The 19,729-nt window shown below is 43.9% G+C and overlaps 1 protein-coding gene across 1 annotated transcript in view; it reads left to right on the forward strand.

Moving 5' to 3' along the window:
- Positions 1 to 9,831: 9,831 nt before the first annotated feature.
- Ptchd1 (patched domain containing 1) overlaps positions 9,832 to 19,729 on the forward strand; it is a 57,730-nt gene continuing 47,832 nt past the window's right edge. The window contains exon 1 of the mRNA XM_090326076.1: positions 9,832 to 10,182. Coding sequence (XP_090182202.1) covers positions 9,832 to 10,182 — 351 coding nt within the window. The remainder of the gene's footprint in view (positions 10,183 to 19,729) is intronic.

Here is a 19,729-nt window from a genome sequence, read left to right on the forward strand (position 1 = left end):
ACTTGGGGGGTGGGGGGTATGAGGGTTGAGGGATTCTCAGAAAGCAGAATGAGGTTAGTTGAAAAGAAAGAAAAGTCATTAGTGTGTGTAATGAGCATAGTGTATTAGCTATGAGCATCTAGGGCTTTACTCTGCTGGGAATTTCTTGAAATCCTTTGGGAAATACATCTCTAAGTTGTCCCATACAGAGCCGAAGAACACTGAGTATTTATCCTATTTTCCTTTTTCCTCATTAAGAGTCACTCCCAGGGATGTTAGCTCTCTGTCATTTTCAGCATGTCTCATAACTAAAAAATATTTCAGACAGAAAGGGACACAAGGCCACCAGGATATATAGGAGCTACCCAGAGTGAACTTCCAAGGCAGGCTATGAAGCTTAAGGACGGAATATCATATAACAACCATGTGCAACCTATGCAAAGCCTTTCCAAACTCACCCTGATATTTCAGCTGGGGTTAAAGGAACATTCTTCTCAATCTAAGGCTACCAAAGATGTCCTTTCCACACTACACAATTTGATGATTTCACTTGGTTGAATATGGATGTCTTGTGAGCAAAGTCTTTACATCTCTTCGCATGCCACATTGAACCAACTGTCTTGGAACTATTATATCTGATACTATATGTGATTGTCTCAAAGCTCTTTATAGTCATGATCAACATTTATATCTGAAACTCAAGGCAGAGAGATATCATCATCATTGTTATTATTCTTCTTTAAAGGATAGAAATTCCGAATACAGTGATATCAAAATCAGATGAAGGCCCATAAACTGAAATAAAGAGCTTGGATCTAAGTAACAGCACCTCACAGCCACCCAGGTTCCTTGCTATGTGGAGGAGCCTTTCCACCCTGTTCTGAAAGGCCTAGAGGTGAGAAAGGACATTCATTGAATTGCAGATATCATGCTAGTTAGCCCCAGGAGAGCTTTTGCTCACTTCTCACTGTTGCCAAGATTTTACTAGCCTCTGAATATTTCCTTCAATGGTCTTCACTGCTCAACCCCTGAGTATCTCCCTATTTGGTCTGCTTTTGTTGGGTTGGGTACCCTACCACAAACATGTACTTTTCATCTTTAGAAGTTTAGTGCAAGCTCCACTCTGGACTACAGGTCTTTGTTGCCCAACTTAGCCTCTTCTATGAGCAGCTTCCTGATTTAGCTTTGTTGCCATTCTAGTATTTGTGACTATATATACAATATCTTACTATTAATTAATTCACCAACCTAATGACATGCACTGGAAAGCAGTGATCAGCCATGGGGAACAGAATGCCTTGTAGCTTTGTCATTGTTTAAGTCAAAGCAAGAAGTACATAGTTCTGGTAATGGAAAAGATGAGGAGCTTTGTTCTTAGGTTATGCTCTTAGAGAATGATTTGTAAAGGAGTAAATATATGAACATCAAAGAAAGACTGCCCTGAAGCTAAGAGTTGTATCCAGAAATTCCCTGATTTGTGGTGCTCCCCATGGTCAAACTTAAGACACTGAATCTAGTGATTAGAATGGTCCTCTGCTCATTTTACATACTGAAGTGAAGGAAGAGAATTAAAGAAGCTTTCACTTAGCAATACAAGCAGTGAACCACTAAAAGATGGAAGCATTTCAACATGCAGAAGGTCAGAGTTTATTTGGTTGATTTTTCTGTTATGTATTTTTTGGAACAAGTTGACAGTTTTCCATTTTAACATTTTAAGAATTTTTTTTCATGGTAGATTCCAGACGAGGACTGCAGAAGTTTTGCCATCTGTAAAAAGTGTGGGTTGAATTAGATCAGCAAACACTTGGGGTTCCATAACAATATTTTTGTTGGTCCACAAAATGCCTCCAAGGAATATCAACATCAAAAATGTATCCAAACACTAAAAGCACTGATTAGTGGATGATCTCAATATTGCCATTTCACAATATTATAAAATAATTAGCAAATGCAGAAATTGCATTAACTTGTCTAGAATATTCACAGCAGCCTATGTTATCCAAAATATGTATTTGACACATTTATATATACTCAAGGCACTTTAGAAATTGAGTAAAGCAATTTTATGCTGAAAATTTGAATGATTAAACATCAAGCAAGGATTTTGTATCAGGTGGTCCTAGGTTCTAAGTTCTATTTATATTTCAATTACATTGTAACCCAGGACAAGATAGTTAATATCCTTAATCCTCAATTTCCTTTCTTTAAAATGGGTTTGACAGTAATTAATAGCCCACAAAGTGGTTTTGCAAATTACATAGGTTAAGATACTTGACACATAAAATGCATAAAAATGTTCTTTTGCCTTTTTTCTATCTTTTGTTTAAATTTTCTGCACAATTAGTCAAAAAAATGTAAGACACTATAGTTTAGGCATTTCTAACATTACTCTTTAAATGCTTGCCTCCCCCATCAAATTAATCACAACGACATAAATTACTTGGCATAGTTTGAAACATCATATTGGATTAGTGGTCCACCAATTTAAAATCATTTCCTTTTTAATTAGCCTGGCTTAGAAAATGATGATCAACTCCTTGATTATATTAGTTTAAGGAATCTCTGTTCTAAATTTTCTCTAAAGTCAACTTGGATGTGATGGAAGCTAGAAAGTGTAGGGGTAGTTAAGTTTAATCAGATCTGTCCCTGGTGCTGCAAGTGAACAATGTACCTAAACTCTCCTCATTTAAATGCAATGAAGGGAAAACTAGTTTGGCTTAATGAAAGGTCTGAATTGCACTTTGTTTTCTATTAAGACAGTGATACTACTCAGGTATACTCAAAATAAGGACTGATCATCCCCTTTCACCAAACTCAAAAGTTTAGGACCAAAGAGAGAACAGAACCCCAGATATGCAGGCAGGGACCAAAAGTTAATCAAAAGCTGATGTATGATAAAATGCAACTTCTGCCCTACTCACTTGAGTTAAAGCTTCTCTTTTTAATGTATGCACTCTTTACTGCTTTCAGTGTCCCCTTGCCTCCAAGTATTTGCACAATATATCTAAACCAGTGACCCATTCAGCCAAGTTTAGGGAAAAGATACTCATTTATAATTAGCAACAGGCATTTGTATACTAAAATGTGTTTATCCAATTTAAAGAGTTTCTCCTTAAACCAGCACCCACATCCATCTTCTTTACAGTCCAAATTTCTCCTGTTGAGTAACGTGTATTTTCAACATATGAGATCAGGACTATTAGCTGCTTCTTTTTTTTTTACAATTACTTATCCTTGGTTCCAATAAAAGAAATCTTTAGGAACTATTCGCCTGAATGTAGCAATACCCTCATGTTCCTTAGACAATTTATGTAGTTTACTGCATTGAGCCACCAACATGGATTTACTCAACTCTATGTCAGTTGCTGGCACTGAGGGCCTGAAAACAGAATCAAAAGTTCAAAGTAAGGTTCTTATCCATTAGGAAATTACAATTTTGTTAAGAGAATAGGAGAGAGAGAGGGAGAGGGGAAGGAGGGAGAGAGAGAGAGGGAGAGAGAGAGAGAGAGAGAGAGAGAGAGAGAGAGAGAGAGAGAGAGAGAGAGAGAGAGATCAGTTAACAAAGAAACTCTCATAGGAAGTAGGATTCTAACTCTAGGCTCTCTCTTCCTCACAGGACTTTGTGTGTGTGTGTGTGTGTGTGTGTGTGTGTGTGTGTGTGTGTGTGTGTGTGTGCTGGGAATCAAACTCAGGGCCTTCTGCACTCTAGGAAAGTGTTCTACCACTGAGCTACATATCCAGAGTGTTAACCTTGAGCAAAAGAAGCTCCAGAACACATACAAACACACACACACACACACACACACACACACACACACACACACAGCTTCTTGGTTAAGACAAAGATGAGAACCAACAGGTATTTCGTGGAGACAACCCACTCAAGGTAACTTTGCTGAGTGAACTTTCTTACTTTTAATGGATAATCCTTGTAATATTTTGGCCTTCCCTACAAGTTTTTGTTCTCCAAGAAATCTACACTGTTTAAGAATGGCAGATATACCAATATATCGCTTAGCGATATCTTAATATTGTCGAGATTGATGTAATACAAACTAATGACAAACCTGCTGCACTTCATTCCATCCTCAATTTCAGCTCCTCTAAACAACTTTTGCACAGTCCTGCTAAGCAAAATGATTTCACAGTTGGCACAATACTGTTTAGAATAGAGCTATGCATAGAAATATCGGTGGTGCTTCTCACTAAGAAAAATTGTGCTATATCAAGATGAGCGGGGGGAGGCGGGGAAGTGGGGACCATGTCATGAGAAAGGGTATCAATGTTTGCTAAGTAATGCACCTTCTATCTGGTGAATAAAAAGTAACCCCTACATTTATTACAATAAAAAAATCTTTAAAAAAAGAAAAATGGTGCTGTAATTGAAAGGTAATGCTTGATACAGCTTTGATACATTTGGTAGACAAGACTAGTTCAATGCTTCCAACACTAGCAACCTAAGTAGCCTTTTCTTTTGAATCCATTCCATGACCAACCTCTCTGGCATCTCTGAACGACACTAAGCCAAGTGACTGATCCCAAATTTAACAGATGACAGAAATATCTGTAAAGTAGGACTAATTCAGTATTTTGTTAAAGAATTTAATCCCTGTGAAGCAATGTATTTGTCTCTTCCAATTTAACAATAATTGCAAAGGCATCTGTTATAGGAACACTCTGCTTAAAATGTAGTGGTGGATATTTGACCTTGAAAAACAAAAGAGATGCAGTCAGAGATTTATGTGCAGTAGGTTCAGCTTAGAGTTACTGGTAAAAGCAAAATTTATAAATTCCAACAATGCAATTTAAATAAATTAAGGTTCACACATATGATGGAAATTGATATGGTTATTAGAATCCTTCATAGTGATTTCAATTGACATAAAATATTAATGATATTAAGGGAAAATATTGTGACCAGAGGGTTGTTTATTTTTTTGTGGGTCATGAGGCTTGAACTCTGGGCCTGCGATGTCCCCGAGTTCTTCACCTTACCCCTTGAGCCACAGCCCCACTTCCTGTGTTTCTAGTGGTTAATTGGACATGAGATCTCAGCCCGGGCTGACTTTGAACAGTGGTCCTCAGATCTCAGTCTCCTGAGAAGCTAGAATTACAGGCATGAACCACCACGCCCGACTCAGACTTTTTTTTAAAAAATCATCCTCAAATTTAGAGAAAAAAAACCTGTGCATTGTATGTACATCATCAATATTAAAGACAACCAAGACTACACCAGTAGTTGATCAAGCTGGGTTCACAGTTTGATTGTATTTCAGTACAACATTGTTACAAAAGATGTGAGTTTGTATTAAGTGATTTCAGAGTTTAAGTCAGTGGTCCTTGCTCCAGATAATTTTATGATTATGCTCCAACAATTTGATGATTAAATGTCTTTATAAATCTTTATCCAGAGGTAAAAAAGGATAGAACAAAGTTAAAAATGTAATTTACTTTCAGAAGATGACAATACTAACTTACATTAGCCCGGATAAGGATCTGCTTAGTCATTTTTTATGATTTCTACAAGGCTCATGTTTTGTCTAGGTAGATATGATTATGGAGTGGTCCTCACTTTGGCTTAATCTATCACAGTTATAAAATGTCCTTATCTGACATTAGTGTTTTGAGAAATGGTTTGTGTTCAGCAAGAGAACACCAAAGCTTAGCTGTGAGTGCCCTGCCAGCTGCTAGCAACACCAAGACCCAGCTAATCACAACAGGCCAGCTCCTGGGTATCAGGCATAGGCCTTATGTTCAAAAACACACAGTAAGAGAGATGTGAATTACAATGGGTAGCACTTATATTCTAGGTGCTATTTCAAGAGCTTTACATTTTCTAATCAATTGTCTATGAGGATAGTTACTATTACTTCTTATTTTCCAGAAAAGAAAACTGACATGAAGAATGCAGTTATTCACCCCATCTATGATTGCTAGTAAACAGAAGAGCAAGGTTTCAACCCAGTGGCTATAGAACCAATAGCCTTGGTTTATTGCTTACTATATTGCAATTGCTTCGTATGTTGTTATTATTTGGTATATTGCTTAATATCAATAGTTGCCTTTAAGAGGTGGTCGATGTTTGGGCACAGGTGATTTCATTTCCTTTATTTCCTAAACTATCTAATATTAATACGTAATGATCTTAATCAGACAATGTAATCCTTTAGAAACAGACAGATGGAAGTTCTGTTCTCTATGACATTGTCCTAAGTGCAAAACCAAGTCTTAGGTGGTTACAATAATTCTGAAAATGTGAAAGAAGAAAAAATGGAAAGAAATAACTCTTCTTTCTGGGGCCTGACTGGCCTGCCTGCCTCTGTGTGTGTGTGTGTGTGTGTGTGTGTGTGTGTGTGTGTGTGTCCCACATCCTCCTTGTGCCCCTCACCATCCTTGTCTTTCAGTCCTCAATATAAACAACACTAATTATAATGCCAATAATTAAAAGTGGCGGACTTTTCCCACTTCAGATATTCTCTCTTGGAGTCAAACCTGACCAGTTGAAAGCTCTCTCCAAATATAGGACATTAGGAAGGGAGTTGGGAGTAGAGTTAATAGTCGGTCACAAAGGAAATGTCCTTTCTGTGTGGGAGGACAACATACCCACCCTGACTGGCTGAGCAATGCTGGGTGGGTGTCTCAGGTCTGATTCAGCACAGGAGCTGAGAGAGGGCACTCCTGCTCTTCAGCGGGTAAAGGGCTGACATTAAAAGGCCACAAATTATACAGAGCACAATGAATCAAGGTTGGAAGGGAACCACTTGGCAGGACAAAGATTTTAGAATGAAAAGACCTTTCCCCAAATCTTAAAGCTTCCCAAGTAGATCTGTAGCCTGATTTCCCTCCTCTTTACTTTTAGCCACGAGTTTGCAACAGGGTGCAATAAAAAAAAAATCCCTACACCTTTTCTTGTGCAGGGGACGATTTAAGGCCTGTTGAGAAATGTCCAATCACTAGCTGCCACTGGCTCAGTGGAAAAGAGCTGGGCTCACAGTATTTCCCACTGCCCTCCCCCCTCCCCTTCTTCACACATCACCCTTCCATCGGTTCCTCTTCCAGTGTTGAAGAGCCACACAGGACATCCACATTGCCATTTAACACCTGGGCTGCTCAATAGTGGGTGGTTTCCCAAAACACGTGCCCTTGCAGCCACTAGGGCTCCCTGGCCTGCTTGCTGGGGCACAAGTCAATGAGGCTTCTCCCTCCGCGATCATCGTGAATCAGCAATGCGCTGCAGAGCAGCACGGCAAGCAGAAATTAAGATGCTGGGGGAAGGGCACAAATGGAGTGTGGCAGAGGAATTTCTAGCCCCTTTTTATGTGTCCTTTCTGAGGGGGGGGGGTGGCAATAAGAAGCGCGCGCAAGGCGGGGGGGGGGCGCGTGTTGGCGCGTGTTGGCGGGGGGGGGGGGAATCCCTAGACGCTGCTAGATTTAGGCATCCTGGGGAGCTTTTACAAACAGCAATCAGGGCGGGGAATCAAAAGGATGAGCAGAGCAATCTGGGACTAGAGAAATGGGTTGAAGGACCTGGGGAGCACAGGCCAGATAGACCAGTGTGCCCCAGGAATGGGGCCATGCAATGGTTGCAGGTGCTGTAGAGGGGAGATGTCGAGATGGGATGGGGGAAGGGAAAGGGACTGTCTCAAAAGGAGGATTTCCCAGCCCGTCACTTCCTGGTTGTCAAACGTGCAAGTTCTCAAGTTCAGTTAGAGAAGTACAGGGCCACTGGGCGTTGGGGAATCTGGGATGGGAACCTCCTGCAAATCGCGGTCTCCCAGCCATTCATCTCTCCATCCCCCCCCACACACACCCTCCCCCTTCCTTCTCTTTTTCCTTCTCATCCTCCTCGTCTTCCTCCTCCCGTCCCTATTCCAGATGCCTTCAGTTTGGGTTCATATTCCTGTCCACACTCTGTAGTGACAGCCACAACTCCACAGACTGTGTCTCCCGGCCGCTATCACCTCCTACTCCACTTCCTCTTGGCTTGGAGCGCAAAGCTCTGGGCCCCTTCTCCCCCGCCCCCCTTCCTCGAACCCAGGTTCCCACCCCCACCCTCGCCAGACAGGGCACCTTAGTGACCCAGACTCCGAGATCCAGCTTGGTCCACTCGGCAGTGGACGGACCCAGGGCTTGGAGCGCGCAGAGCAACGCGCTAAATGGTACCTGTGCGTGGCCGTTCCCGCCGCCGGCGCAGGTCTATCCCAGGCCGAAGCCGGCGCCCGCCTTCGGGGAGGGGAGGCGGGGGAGGAATCTCCCAAAGGAAGGGGAGTGTGAGGGGAGCCACAGCGGCTGCCTGCTAGCTCATGGCTGGCGTTCACACGCACACGCCCAACTTTGCCACGCCGCGGGCGCCCCCCTGGGCTCCCCCGCCCCCTGCGGCTCGACACGCTCCAAGACCGGCATCTCTCTCGGTCTGAGATAATGTCTGTCCCCCTCCCCTCGATCACGCACATGGCACGCGTGTGTGGGAGAGGGTAGAGAAAGGGGGTGAACGCCAGAATATCCTGACCAGCCTTTCTCAAACACTCTACACCCGCAGGGGCGCCTGAGCCAGCTCCGCGGTACCAGGTCCCCCAGACCTGCCAGTGACGACAGAGAGAGGAGGAGGAGGAAGAGGAGGACGACGATGAGGAGGAGGAGGAGAAGGCAGGGCAGAGAGCCTAGAGCCCTAGCGACAGACGGTTTTCCACTGACTTGTCATTCTCAGCACTTTTATTATTGGGGTCCTGGGAGGGGGGAGTGGAATTAGGGGAGGGGTGTCTGTGTGCAGTACAACTAGCCAGCTCCAATCTACTCTAGAGCGACCCTAGAATTAGGGTGCAGGACAAAGATTAGTCCACTGACACATTTGGCGTGGACGTATTCCAGACGCACACTGGTAGTCCGGGGTCCCACGGAAGCTGCAGTGGCGGGGAGATCTCAAATGGCTCTTATTTAGGAAGAGGCGTGATTTCCACGCTTGAGCGTCTTGGCGCTCCCCCCCCCTCTCTTTCTTTCTCAACATCACACAGGGCGCTCCCCCACCTGAGCCTGGCAAGAGCCTGGGCGCACTCAGTGTTTAGCCAGCTCTTTTCCACGTCTGGAAGAGACTTGGCTGCAAGTGGGGACCCCCGACTCCCCCCTACTCTCATCCCCTGGGAAGAACTCTTTACTTTTTGTTTGGCAAATCCAGGCCATTTCTTTATTTGTCTCTGGGTCTCCCTGGAGGAGGGCAAGAGGGGGGGGAGGGAGGGAGGAGAGGAGCGGGGCGAAGGCCAGGCCGGGGGAGGGAAGCGCGCGAGGGGAGGGGATTGGGTGTAGCCTGGAATTCTCCGTCCTCGTATTCCCGGGCTGGCGCACAGAGTCTCCGGGCTGCTAGAGCCGCTGCTGCTCCCCCTCGCCACCGGGTCGTTGGCCTTGGGGGTCGGGTGAGTGGGGGTCACGACGCACCGCGGGGGGGAGGGTTGATCCCCGGCCGTGCCCGCGCTTTGAAGGGACAAGGTGGAGCCCCCCCCCCGCCCTCTCCCCGCCAGAGCCGGGAGGGTAGCGGGGGGGAGGGGCCGGGCAGAGCGCACCGGGTAGGGCGGGGTGGGGGCGGCGCGGAGGCCGCCAAGCTGGGGGGCTCTCCAAGCAGGCGCGGCTGCGGGCTGGAGGGCGTGTCTCCAGCCCGAGGGGACCCTCTCGAGGCGCGGCGCGGGACTCCCCGATGGTGGTGCCGCGGCTCCAGGAGAGCTCAGGGTCTTGCCTCCGCCGCCGCCGTCGCCGCCGCCACCGCGGGCGCCACCACCGCCGCCGCCGCCGCCGCCGCCGCCGCCGCCCGAGCCCGCGCCGAGCGTGCGCCTCGCCCTCCTCCCGCGCCCGCTCTGCTCTAGGATGCTGCGGCAGGTTCTGCACAGGGGCTTGAGGACGTGTTTCTCCCGGCTTGGCCACTTCATTGCCAGTCACCCGGTGTTCTTCGCCTCGGCACCGGTGCTCATCTCCATCCTGCTAGGCGCCAGCTTCAGCCGCTACCAGGTGGAAGAGAGCGTGGAGCACCTGCTGGCGCCCCAGCACAGCCTGGCCAAGATCGAGCGCAACCTCGTCAACAGCCTCTTCCCGGTCAACCGCTCCAAGCATCGGCTCTACTCGGATCTGCAGACCCCGGGGCGCTACGGCCGGGTCATCGTCACCTCCTTTCAGAAAGCCAACATGCTGGACCAGCACCACACCGATCTGATCTTAAAGGTGAGAAGGGGGCGGGTTCGCACAGCCAGCCGTCTCCGGTGCGGCTGCCCTGGCGGGGCTTGATCCGCGCGGGGTCCCAGCTGAGAGCGCCGCCTCTCCTATCCCAGGCACTGGCTGCAGGGGCTCCCCTGCACTGCGCGCCCCTTAGGCGGCCGCCGGGGAGCCTCCCAGCCTCCACCGGAGGGAGCGTCCGACTCCGGGCCCGGCCCTTCCCCGACCGCCTCTGCCGCCGTCACCCCACAACCCTTGCAACAGTTGGGGCGGCGGCGGCCACGGTGCTGTGGGTCAGTGCGCTTGTTTGGGGGTCGGGGGGAGGGTGAACGGGGGTAACTGGGCCAAGAAGCAGGACGTGAGCAGACATTCCAGAAAGTCTCGCTACTTGAGAACGAAATACTGTGGTCGGCGGGGCGAAGGGAAGAAGCAAAAACCCCAACTCCTTGCCCCAATTTTGTCGCCATTCCTCGCTCGGGTCCCTGGAAATGTGTTGAGAAAGGCTGCTGCGGGAGGGGGATTAAAACCGGGTAACGGGAAAGGGAAAGGGATGGGAATGTGATGGGGAGCAACATGCCTCCCACCTAAGCAAAAGTGCAGTCCGGGCAAGGAGGTGGGGGGGGCTGCCTGCTGCCCTGTCCTCCCGCCGCAAGGTAGCCATATCTGTATTGAGGGGAGGAAATGATTGTAGTTCGCAGTTACTTCATCTCTCACAGTAGCTCGTGTCCTCCGAAATTCCAGGGTGGGGAAGAACTTCTTTAGAAAAAAAAGGGAACCCATGGATCCACTTTTATTTGGGTGCATTGGAGCGTGGTGACTGGGGGGGGGGGGGATGAGGGACAGGGCCAGGAGGGTGAGGGGCAGGACCCTGACTGTGTAGCCCTGAAAAGAGCAGAGGAAAGCGAGCAGCTGGTGAGAGGGTGACACTTGCAGAATCCGGTTGTACCATCCGCGGGAGGTGGGAATTGGATGTGAAAAGTGCGGTTAATGGCGAGAACTTTCAAGAAGTTCCTAAGATAAGCAGAGGAGTGAGGACCAGACAGGGGAAAGTGGAAATCATGGGAGGAAAATTTAAAAAAACAAAAATAGGTGAGAATGTTCTGTCTGAATCCGGAGTTGGACCATGGGGTTTGTTTACTTCAGAATCGCCTCTGGGAAGCTTACACAGAAAGCAGTCCCAGCTGAGATTCTGGTGCTCAGGGATGGAAGGTACTAGTTTTCTGTGGCGCTCTAGTCCAAATCTGGTATGAGAAGTGGGTTAGGTTTCTGGTCTGTTTAATCCAGGGACCGGGGGCGGGGGGGGGGGGGGAAATCTGATTGTGAACCTGTGAAAATCTTTCCTCCTCTTTTCCACTTCAAGTAACCATTTATCCGCACAGACAAGCTCATTTCCTTCTATTATTTCGCTCTCTGTGTTTGTTGACATGTGATCAATCAGCAATTAGTAAAGAGGGGAATCTGAGGACTTATGAAATTAGGACCTTCCCACATTTGAATGGCTCGTGATATTTTTAATGGCACACAAATCACCACACATACTCACTTATTGCAGAACCTTTATATTAATGTTATTTTTGACATGTTTGCTTTTTCTCCTGTTATACTCCCAATGCCAAAGTGGGTTTCTCAGTACTATAGTTGAGCATATTTTGACAGACAAATACTGCTCCAAATGCTTTCACGAGAAAACATGTAGCAGATTCATCACAGGCTTAAAGAAACTACAATTTAGCCAGCCTTGACAATTGGAAATGCCCCATTTTTGATAGATCTAGTAAATGATACGTCTGTTCTTATTCCCCCCCTAAATGTTTCCATTGTCTTTTCCCCACTAATTAACCATCACAACACGGTGATGGGCATTCACCAGCAACATTTACTCTCAAGGTTAATGAGACATCAACAGGCACATCAGATCTGTTGTTCCCCCCCCCCCCCAAGCAGGATTCTTTCTTCTTATTTGATTTTGATCAGACAGGGACAGAAAAAAAAAACATAAAAGGTTGAGACTAGAAAGAGAAAAGCTGCCTTTGCCTATGAGTCTAATGGGCAACTTTAAAAGATAGTGGTGAAATCAGTGGATTGTTTTCAAAGATGGAATGGTTTTTCATGTTCTAGGTGTATAAGTAAAATAAATGCCAAATCAAATCAGGACTCATTTCTAGCCAATGGCTCTCTGGTCAAATGAGGCCATACAGCTTATCAAAACCCATGCTTATGTAGCACGGGGAATAGCCTTCAGTTTTAAATTATATACTTTTTTTTTCTTTCTACAGCCAACCCCTATTTTTGGTATGCATAAAACAGGGGGATAAGAAAATGGACCTTCAGTAGTCATGGCAATGTGAAGTGTGGGAGTGAACACTTTTTTTCTTCTTATGCATTTAGAGACACGATGGCTTGTCCTTTACAAAAAGGTGTTAGAAGTGAAAGTCACGGCTGTTACTAGTGTTATTCTGCTACTTTGCTACTGGCATCAAAGATAGCACCAACAGTTAACATTATTATAGACAACACAGAACAATCTCTGCCTGTTTTACTTCATGTTTAAAATAAAATGAAGCAGGCAGAACAAGCTTTGAGGATTTTTCCTGACTACCAAATGGGAGGGAGGAAGTAACTGGGGGGGGCGCTGTGGAGGGTACTGTAAGCATACATCATATTTAGGGGCTACACCAATCAATAAGATCTTGATCTTTCAGATATTAGTGTGGTTATTTGCTGATGAGAAGTAGACTATGGGGGGTAATGATTTAAAAAAATTTTAAATGGGTTGACTTTTGAAAAAATGTAATTGAGAGTATCACAGGGAAAAATATTTGAAAATCTTACTGATCAAGGTTCAAAGGTGCAATTTCTCAAATTTACCCGAGTGCTGTGATTACCACGCTCTGGCCCCATGGTGTATCACTGAGCCCCATACTGTAAGGGGCAATGCTACCTAGCAATGCTTTCTTCTGCAGGCTGTCAGACAAAAATGTCATTTGTGCTAAAAATGGATGGAATTTGATGATACTGGGAAGGATTCAACCATTAATTTGTGAACCTCTTAAAATAAATGTTGCTCTTCAAAGTCTTCATTTCACTAGAAAATTAAATTTAGCTCATTATGTCTTTTAACAGAAAATCCATGATGTTTATCTCAGCAGATTTCAAAGTAGGGCCTCACAAGTTTTATAGATATAGTTCTTCATGATCACCAAAAATGAAGTTTAAGAAGATACCATGGATAATTCATTGATCTGAGCTACAACCAAGACAATATTTGATTTATCCCAGAGCTATCCATACAGAAGTAAGAATCTAGATTCTGCTGATTACATTAAGCCTCATAGATTATAAATATGCAGTATGTTGAAATGTACTGGAAAACTATAATGCTATTCCATTTTACAGATGAAACAAATACTTCTCAGAAGAGAATTTGTCCATGAGTAAAACACAAGAACAGAGCCAGGATTACGATGCACATAGGGTTTTAGATTCCAAGCCCAGTGCTCTTTACACTTTAACATATTACATTCTGTTACTTGCATAATTTACAAGATACATTCTTGTCATGTTTGACAAAATTCCTATCCCATTGTCCCAACGATCATAATTAGGTAACAAAGGCATTTTTCCTTGACAGATTCTTACTAGTGACACTGAAAATCTACATATAGAAACTCCAAATACCCAAACTTAAACATTAGATATGTGTAACCAGCAGCAAAGATAGAATGATAGAATATTTTAAGGAAAAACTCAAGAATACTGAACATAGCAGTTTCCTGTCCAGCATGCTGTTCACTACTTGGGTCTAGGTGGATTGTAGTCTATAGCATCACCCAATTCCTGGCACATAGTAGATACTCAATAAATCCTTTTTTTGAACAGTATTTCCCTTCTCTAGTTTATTAAAATGTTCATGTGATGAGGAAAGGAAATTTTCTAGAGACAGTTTTGATATGCATTTTTCAAAATGTCATTTTGATTCTTACAATCTTATGGTTTTAAGCTTCTCTTTTTCCCAAACACCATTTTCTCTTCCTTTATAACCAACCTCTGGAGTCACATCACAACATATTTTTGGTTTTAAAATTGGGGAGGAGGGTCCACAGTTTAGCCTAGTGGTAGAGTGTAAGCCTAGCATGCACAAGGACCCAGGCTCGATTCCTTGGTACCACATACAGAGGAAAAAGCCAGAAATGGTTCTGTGGCTCAAGTGGTAGAGCTTTAGCCTTAGTAAAGCCCAAGGACAGTGCCCAGGCCCTGAGTTCAAGTTCCAGGACAGGCCAAAATAAAATAAAATAAAATTGGGGAGAAACATTTCCATTTTGCATTTTCTTCTTCAGAGGCACTGCTTAGGATGTTTAATTCCAAACCACAGCAGGTACGCATCCTCACGAAGGAGATGTTGGGTCATTCACTAGGAATCTCATTTCATTCCAATATTGAAATTCAATTTTATTTAAGCTATTTAGATTTAAAATACACTAAATACAAGTAAATTGCAAACCACATTAATAGAATTTAACTTGAAGTTATTCACCTCTGGCTTCCCAAGAACGACGGCATAGGTGCTATCTTATACTCCTAAAGACCCCTGTAGCTAGATCCCTGTCTTTTCAAATAACCACCTCTCAATACTTTCAATCATTATGGGAATTACCATCATTCCTTCCTATATAATGGAAGGATCTTCAAATTCCAACCAATTTTTGAGCCTGAATGAGTTTTTACATTTTGAAATGATTGGAAACAAAAGCAAAGACTATGCAGTAAGGAAAGACGACATGGGGCTCACAGCACCTAAAGTGTTACTGTCTGCTTTTGTTTTGTTTTGTTTTGTTGTGCAGAGTTCTTAGGTTGTATTCCAAAAGGTTCATTTCTGGAGCCAGTTCAGGATAGCACTACTGTTCAAATAAACATTAAGGCAGTAGTTCTCAACTGGGGTGACTGTGCATCTCCAGGGGGGCATTTGGCAATGCCTGCAGACATTTTTGGTTGTTACAATAATGAGCCACTGGCTTCTAGAGAGTAGAGGCCAGAGATGCTGTTTAACATCCTATAATGCATTCTATAAAAGCCTTCAGAATAAAGAATTTTCTGGTCCCAAATGTCAATGGTGTTATGATAACTTTGTCCCTTATGTATTTTTTTATATTTGTTAGGAAGATTTTTTCACTGCATAAATTATGTAAAATGGAAAAAAATGCCAAGCAGAAGATAACATTAAAAAAAATATCTTGCAGAACTTTGGGGACAACTATTATAACCTCTGTAGTGCTGCTAGCTTGGTTGGGTCTGTTGAGCAGATACCAGAATTCCTAGTGTAATAGTCCTCACTGAGATGTGAGACGTGATCATCTCGCTCTCCCTTATAATAACTCAATTCTTACAGCCTAATCTTACCTGCAAGAGAAACCGAAGAAGCTAAATACAATCTAAGTGCTTCAATGGCAATGCAGCTGAACTAGACCCAGCCTTTGAGACTTGTCAGGTGGCAAAATGCCCATTAGCAGTACACCTGAATCTGTACACCTCAGTTGCCCACTTAGACCAGGCTTCTTCTGACAGTGTATAAACCCCACTGTGAATGGCAACCTGTCAAGGCAGTAGCAATTTGTTTCCTAGTTCAGCCGCTCTGCTTTTCTGAGTAGAATATGACAAAAGAAGAGCTTGCAACTGGGGAACATGGAATCAAAGAATGTTACGTTTTGGACCTTAAAGGTCATCCTCACAGATGCTGATGCTGGAATCTGCTCTTAGCATCTCAGGGTGCTTTGTCTAGTGACAGATGCTATGATGTTTTGGGCAGCCCAGTGTCTTCTGTGAGTTATCCAAGTGGAAGATACGTTTTAAAAGGACTCACTTCAAGTTTGAAAGGGCAGCATTCATGAATTTGCCCTGCCAGTCAATTGCCTTTCATATGTCATCTTTTGTTTCAGTAGCGGAAAATTAAGAAGAGATGCCACTCACTTTTCATTTTCCTCTTATTTCCTTATGAGGGGCATCCAAATACTGTAAATTAAACCTCTGTGACTTCTAAGTCCATTCCATTTGTGTGATGTATCTCAAGAGCCCATCCCACTCATTTCATTTAGATTGGAAGAGCAATCTTTTACTTTCCCCATGCAGAATAACTGAACTTTGATTATTCTATGGATTTGAACTTGAAATTTTAATATAAAGTCGTAAGAGAAAAACCTAAATTTTCATGATTCATGAAGTTGTGACAGATGCCACATTAGAGAGTTAGGGAAGGATATTTATTTTTTAAGTGGGGATACACACACACACACACACACAGAGAGAGAGAGAGAGAGAGAGAGAGAGAGAGAGAGAGAGAGAGAGAGAGAGAGAGAGAGAGAGAGAGTAATTTCTCTGGATTTTCCAGACCTAAAAGCTCTGAATGTTTAATTGGAAATTCCTTATGAAAAATAAGAGGAGAAATAAGGTAACAGAAAATAGGTTGTTTTCTACCTGAGAGATTACAGCATCCTTTGGCACAAGAGCTAGGGAAATGTGAGATGCGGTTGAGCTGATAAACTTTGACTTAGTGGGCTGTGCCATCTGGTCCCTGATTTCGGGGCTCAGTGTGAGCCCCAAGTAATACTGGAGATAGGCTTAAGGCAGACCTTTGAAGTCACCTGCTTGGTAGTACATCACAGCAAGCAGACCTGTCTGCAGCATGCCAGTGTGTCTCTCTACCATGTACCGGGAAGGCCACAAAACTACTGAGGATTCCTGCCAGACTGATTTAATGACCAGCAGGGGAGGTGAGTAATCTCTAACCTTTAAAAGACAAAGGGTGGGGGGGGTGAAAAATCAACAGCAGTTGTTATTTCACTTGGGAAGCCCTGAATAATATGTCACGATATGTCCGTGTCTTCAACTTTAGAATTCCTGTTTGGAACAAAAGGAAGCAATGAGGGAGTACAGAAGTTTTTTTTTTTTAAATCTCCTTGCTGTCTAAGAAATCCTCCTTAGATTATGCTTTCCTGGTATTTTAAAATATCCCCATTGTTAGGTCTTCCACTTTAAGTTGTGGCCTCAGATGAGCCTCAAGGTGAGGATTAGTTTGAGTATAACACAGTTAATCCTGGAAAGAGAGATCAAAAAACACAGATAGGGGAATGAGAGCTAAACTAGGGAGTAACAGGAAGCAGGAGAATTATCAAGCAAGTGTCCATCATAGGCAACCAGGGCTCATTCTCACCGGAGGATCCTGGGAGACATTGTGGAATGTGTCTGAGAAATCTGGATTGTGTGAAGAAGCTGGACATTTGTTCCTGGACTCTAGCCAATATAGCTGTGTGTGGGGGCAATAAATCACATGCCTTTCCTTATGTGAATCTTTCCCTACAACCAGAATGTTTGTTACATGTGTCAGGCAGAGCACTATAGTTGCTTACAGTAAGTGACCTTGACATGTAGAAATGTGAGCTGAGAGGACTGGGGTGAGGGAACCCTAATTGCATCTGTCCTAAGGGTCTTATACCCAGCTAGTGTTTAGGGACTTAAGGTTCAGTTCCTAGGAGCTAGCTATCTCTCTACTCAATAGATGGTTGTGACCTCATCTCAATGAAGTTTACCATCATGAAATAGTGTCACTGTTTAGTTATTCCTGAGTTTGATAGAAACCAGATGGTTCCAAATATGGCTTAGACACCACTCAAGTTCTATGGTTTTAGATGCTGAGCTTCCATATTTGAATAGCACATATCCAGCCATTCTTATTTATGAATACAGAAGCCCTCAGGCCTCCATGGTACATCTTTTCTTCTCCCTAGAATTTCCTCTCTCTTCCCTTTAAGGTCAGCTCACATGTCTCTTCCTTATGAGGCTTTCTCACATTCATGGCTTTTCTCCCTGGAATCTACTTGGCTCATACTTGCATCCTCATTCTTTTTTCTTTTTGGGGTGGGGTTGTCATACTTGGGTTTCAACTTAGCCTCAGGCTTGCTAGGCAAGTACTCTACCACTTGAGCCATGCCCTCAACACATCCACATTCTATTTTTTTGCCAGTTCTGGGCTTGGGCTCAGGGCCTGAACACTGTCCTTGGACTTTCACAAGGCTAGCACTCTACCACTTGAACCTCAACACCACTTCTGTTTTTTTTCTATGTATGTCGTACCAAGGAATCGAACCCGGGTCTTCATGCATGCTAGGCAAGCACTCTACCACTAGGGCAAACTCCTGGCCCCACATCCACATTCTTTAATGCTTGTATTGTTTGCTGTATACTGTCATGTGACAGTTTCTCTCAAGATTGGGAACTGTTTCAGGGCAGAAAGATGTCCAATAATGCTAAATCGTTTCTAGAGCCTAGCATAATGTGTAGTGTGCAGCAAGGGTTTAACGAGTTGTTGCTGGTTGACTGCTTATTGACTTATTTGGGCCAAATACATTTTTTGCATGGTAGCATGACCATGGGATTTCTTTAGATCTATCTTCATTTTTCATTGTTGACAGGTCTTGGTTTCAAAGTTGTTGATAAGCATTCATTTTTTTCTAAATCTATTGGCATTTACTTTAGATGAGGAGAAATTCTTAGAAAATCAAAGACCTGAGTGTCTCTTCTGGTGTAAGTAGAGTTAGGGAAGGCATAAACTCGCTCTTAGTCCCCATGGAGACATCCATTCCCTTGTGAGAAGGTCAAGGACACTACATTTCTCAGTAAGTATGCAGGAAATCAGCTCTCCACACTCCATATGTTTTCATTTGCTTGAAGTAAATTCTCAAAACATAGAACACACCTATGCCCAAATGTAAAAATTAAATACTTTTTAAAATCAGGATAAACCAGGTGCCAGTGGCTCACACCTATAACACCAGCTGCTCAGGAGGCTGAGATCTGAGGATCACGGTTCAAAGCCAGCCCTGGCAAGAAAGGCCCTGTAAGACTGTAATCTACAATTAACCACCAGAAAACCAGAAGTAGAGCTGTGGCTCAAAGTGGTAGAGCACTAGTCTTGAGCAAAAGAGCTCAGGAACAGTGTCCAGGCCCTGAGTTCAAGCCCCATGACTGACCAAAAAAAAGTGAAGATAGTTGATTTTCTCCAATCATAGAGTAAAGATGACCTAATTGTACTTGGACTTTTAAACTTCCACACACATCTCTTGGGTCTCTTGGTTTAAAGCACAGATTCAGATTGAGTGTTAGTTGGCATCCACAAGTCACCATTTCTGTAAGTTCTTAGAGGTTGTATTTGCTATTGGTCAGGAGAACTCACTTGATGAGTAACAAATGTAGCTGTGGTTGGCAGAATATTGTATTTGAAGTCAAGAAAACACCTCAAGTTTCAGCTCTTCTAAGTGTGTGACATCGGACAATCCTTAGCCTCCTTGAGAAGCAGGTTCTTCCTTTGCACTGGGTGAAATGGCATCTCCTCGCCCATTTAAGGTAAGGACAGAATGTGATAAGGTATGAAAAGGTATTGTATAACCACAGCAGCCTTCTAAAGGTTGTGTTATCATTATTTATATTTGCTGTGAAAATAATTGGTATCTTCTCATAGGTGCCAGCTCTTTTGTTGTGAATACTGCATATTAAGCAAATATACATG

This window comes from Megascapheus bottae, chromosome X (assembly GCF_031878675.1).
Source record: "Megascapheus bottae isolate mThoBot1 chromosome X, mThoBot2.hap1, whole genome shotgun sequence".
Lineage (NCBI taxonomy): Eukaryota > Metazoa > Chordata > Mammalia > Rodentia > Geomyidae > Megascapheus > Megascapheus bottae.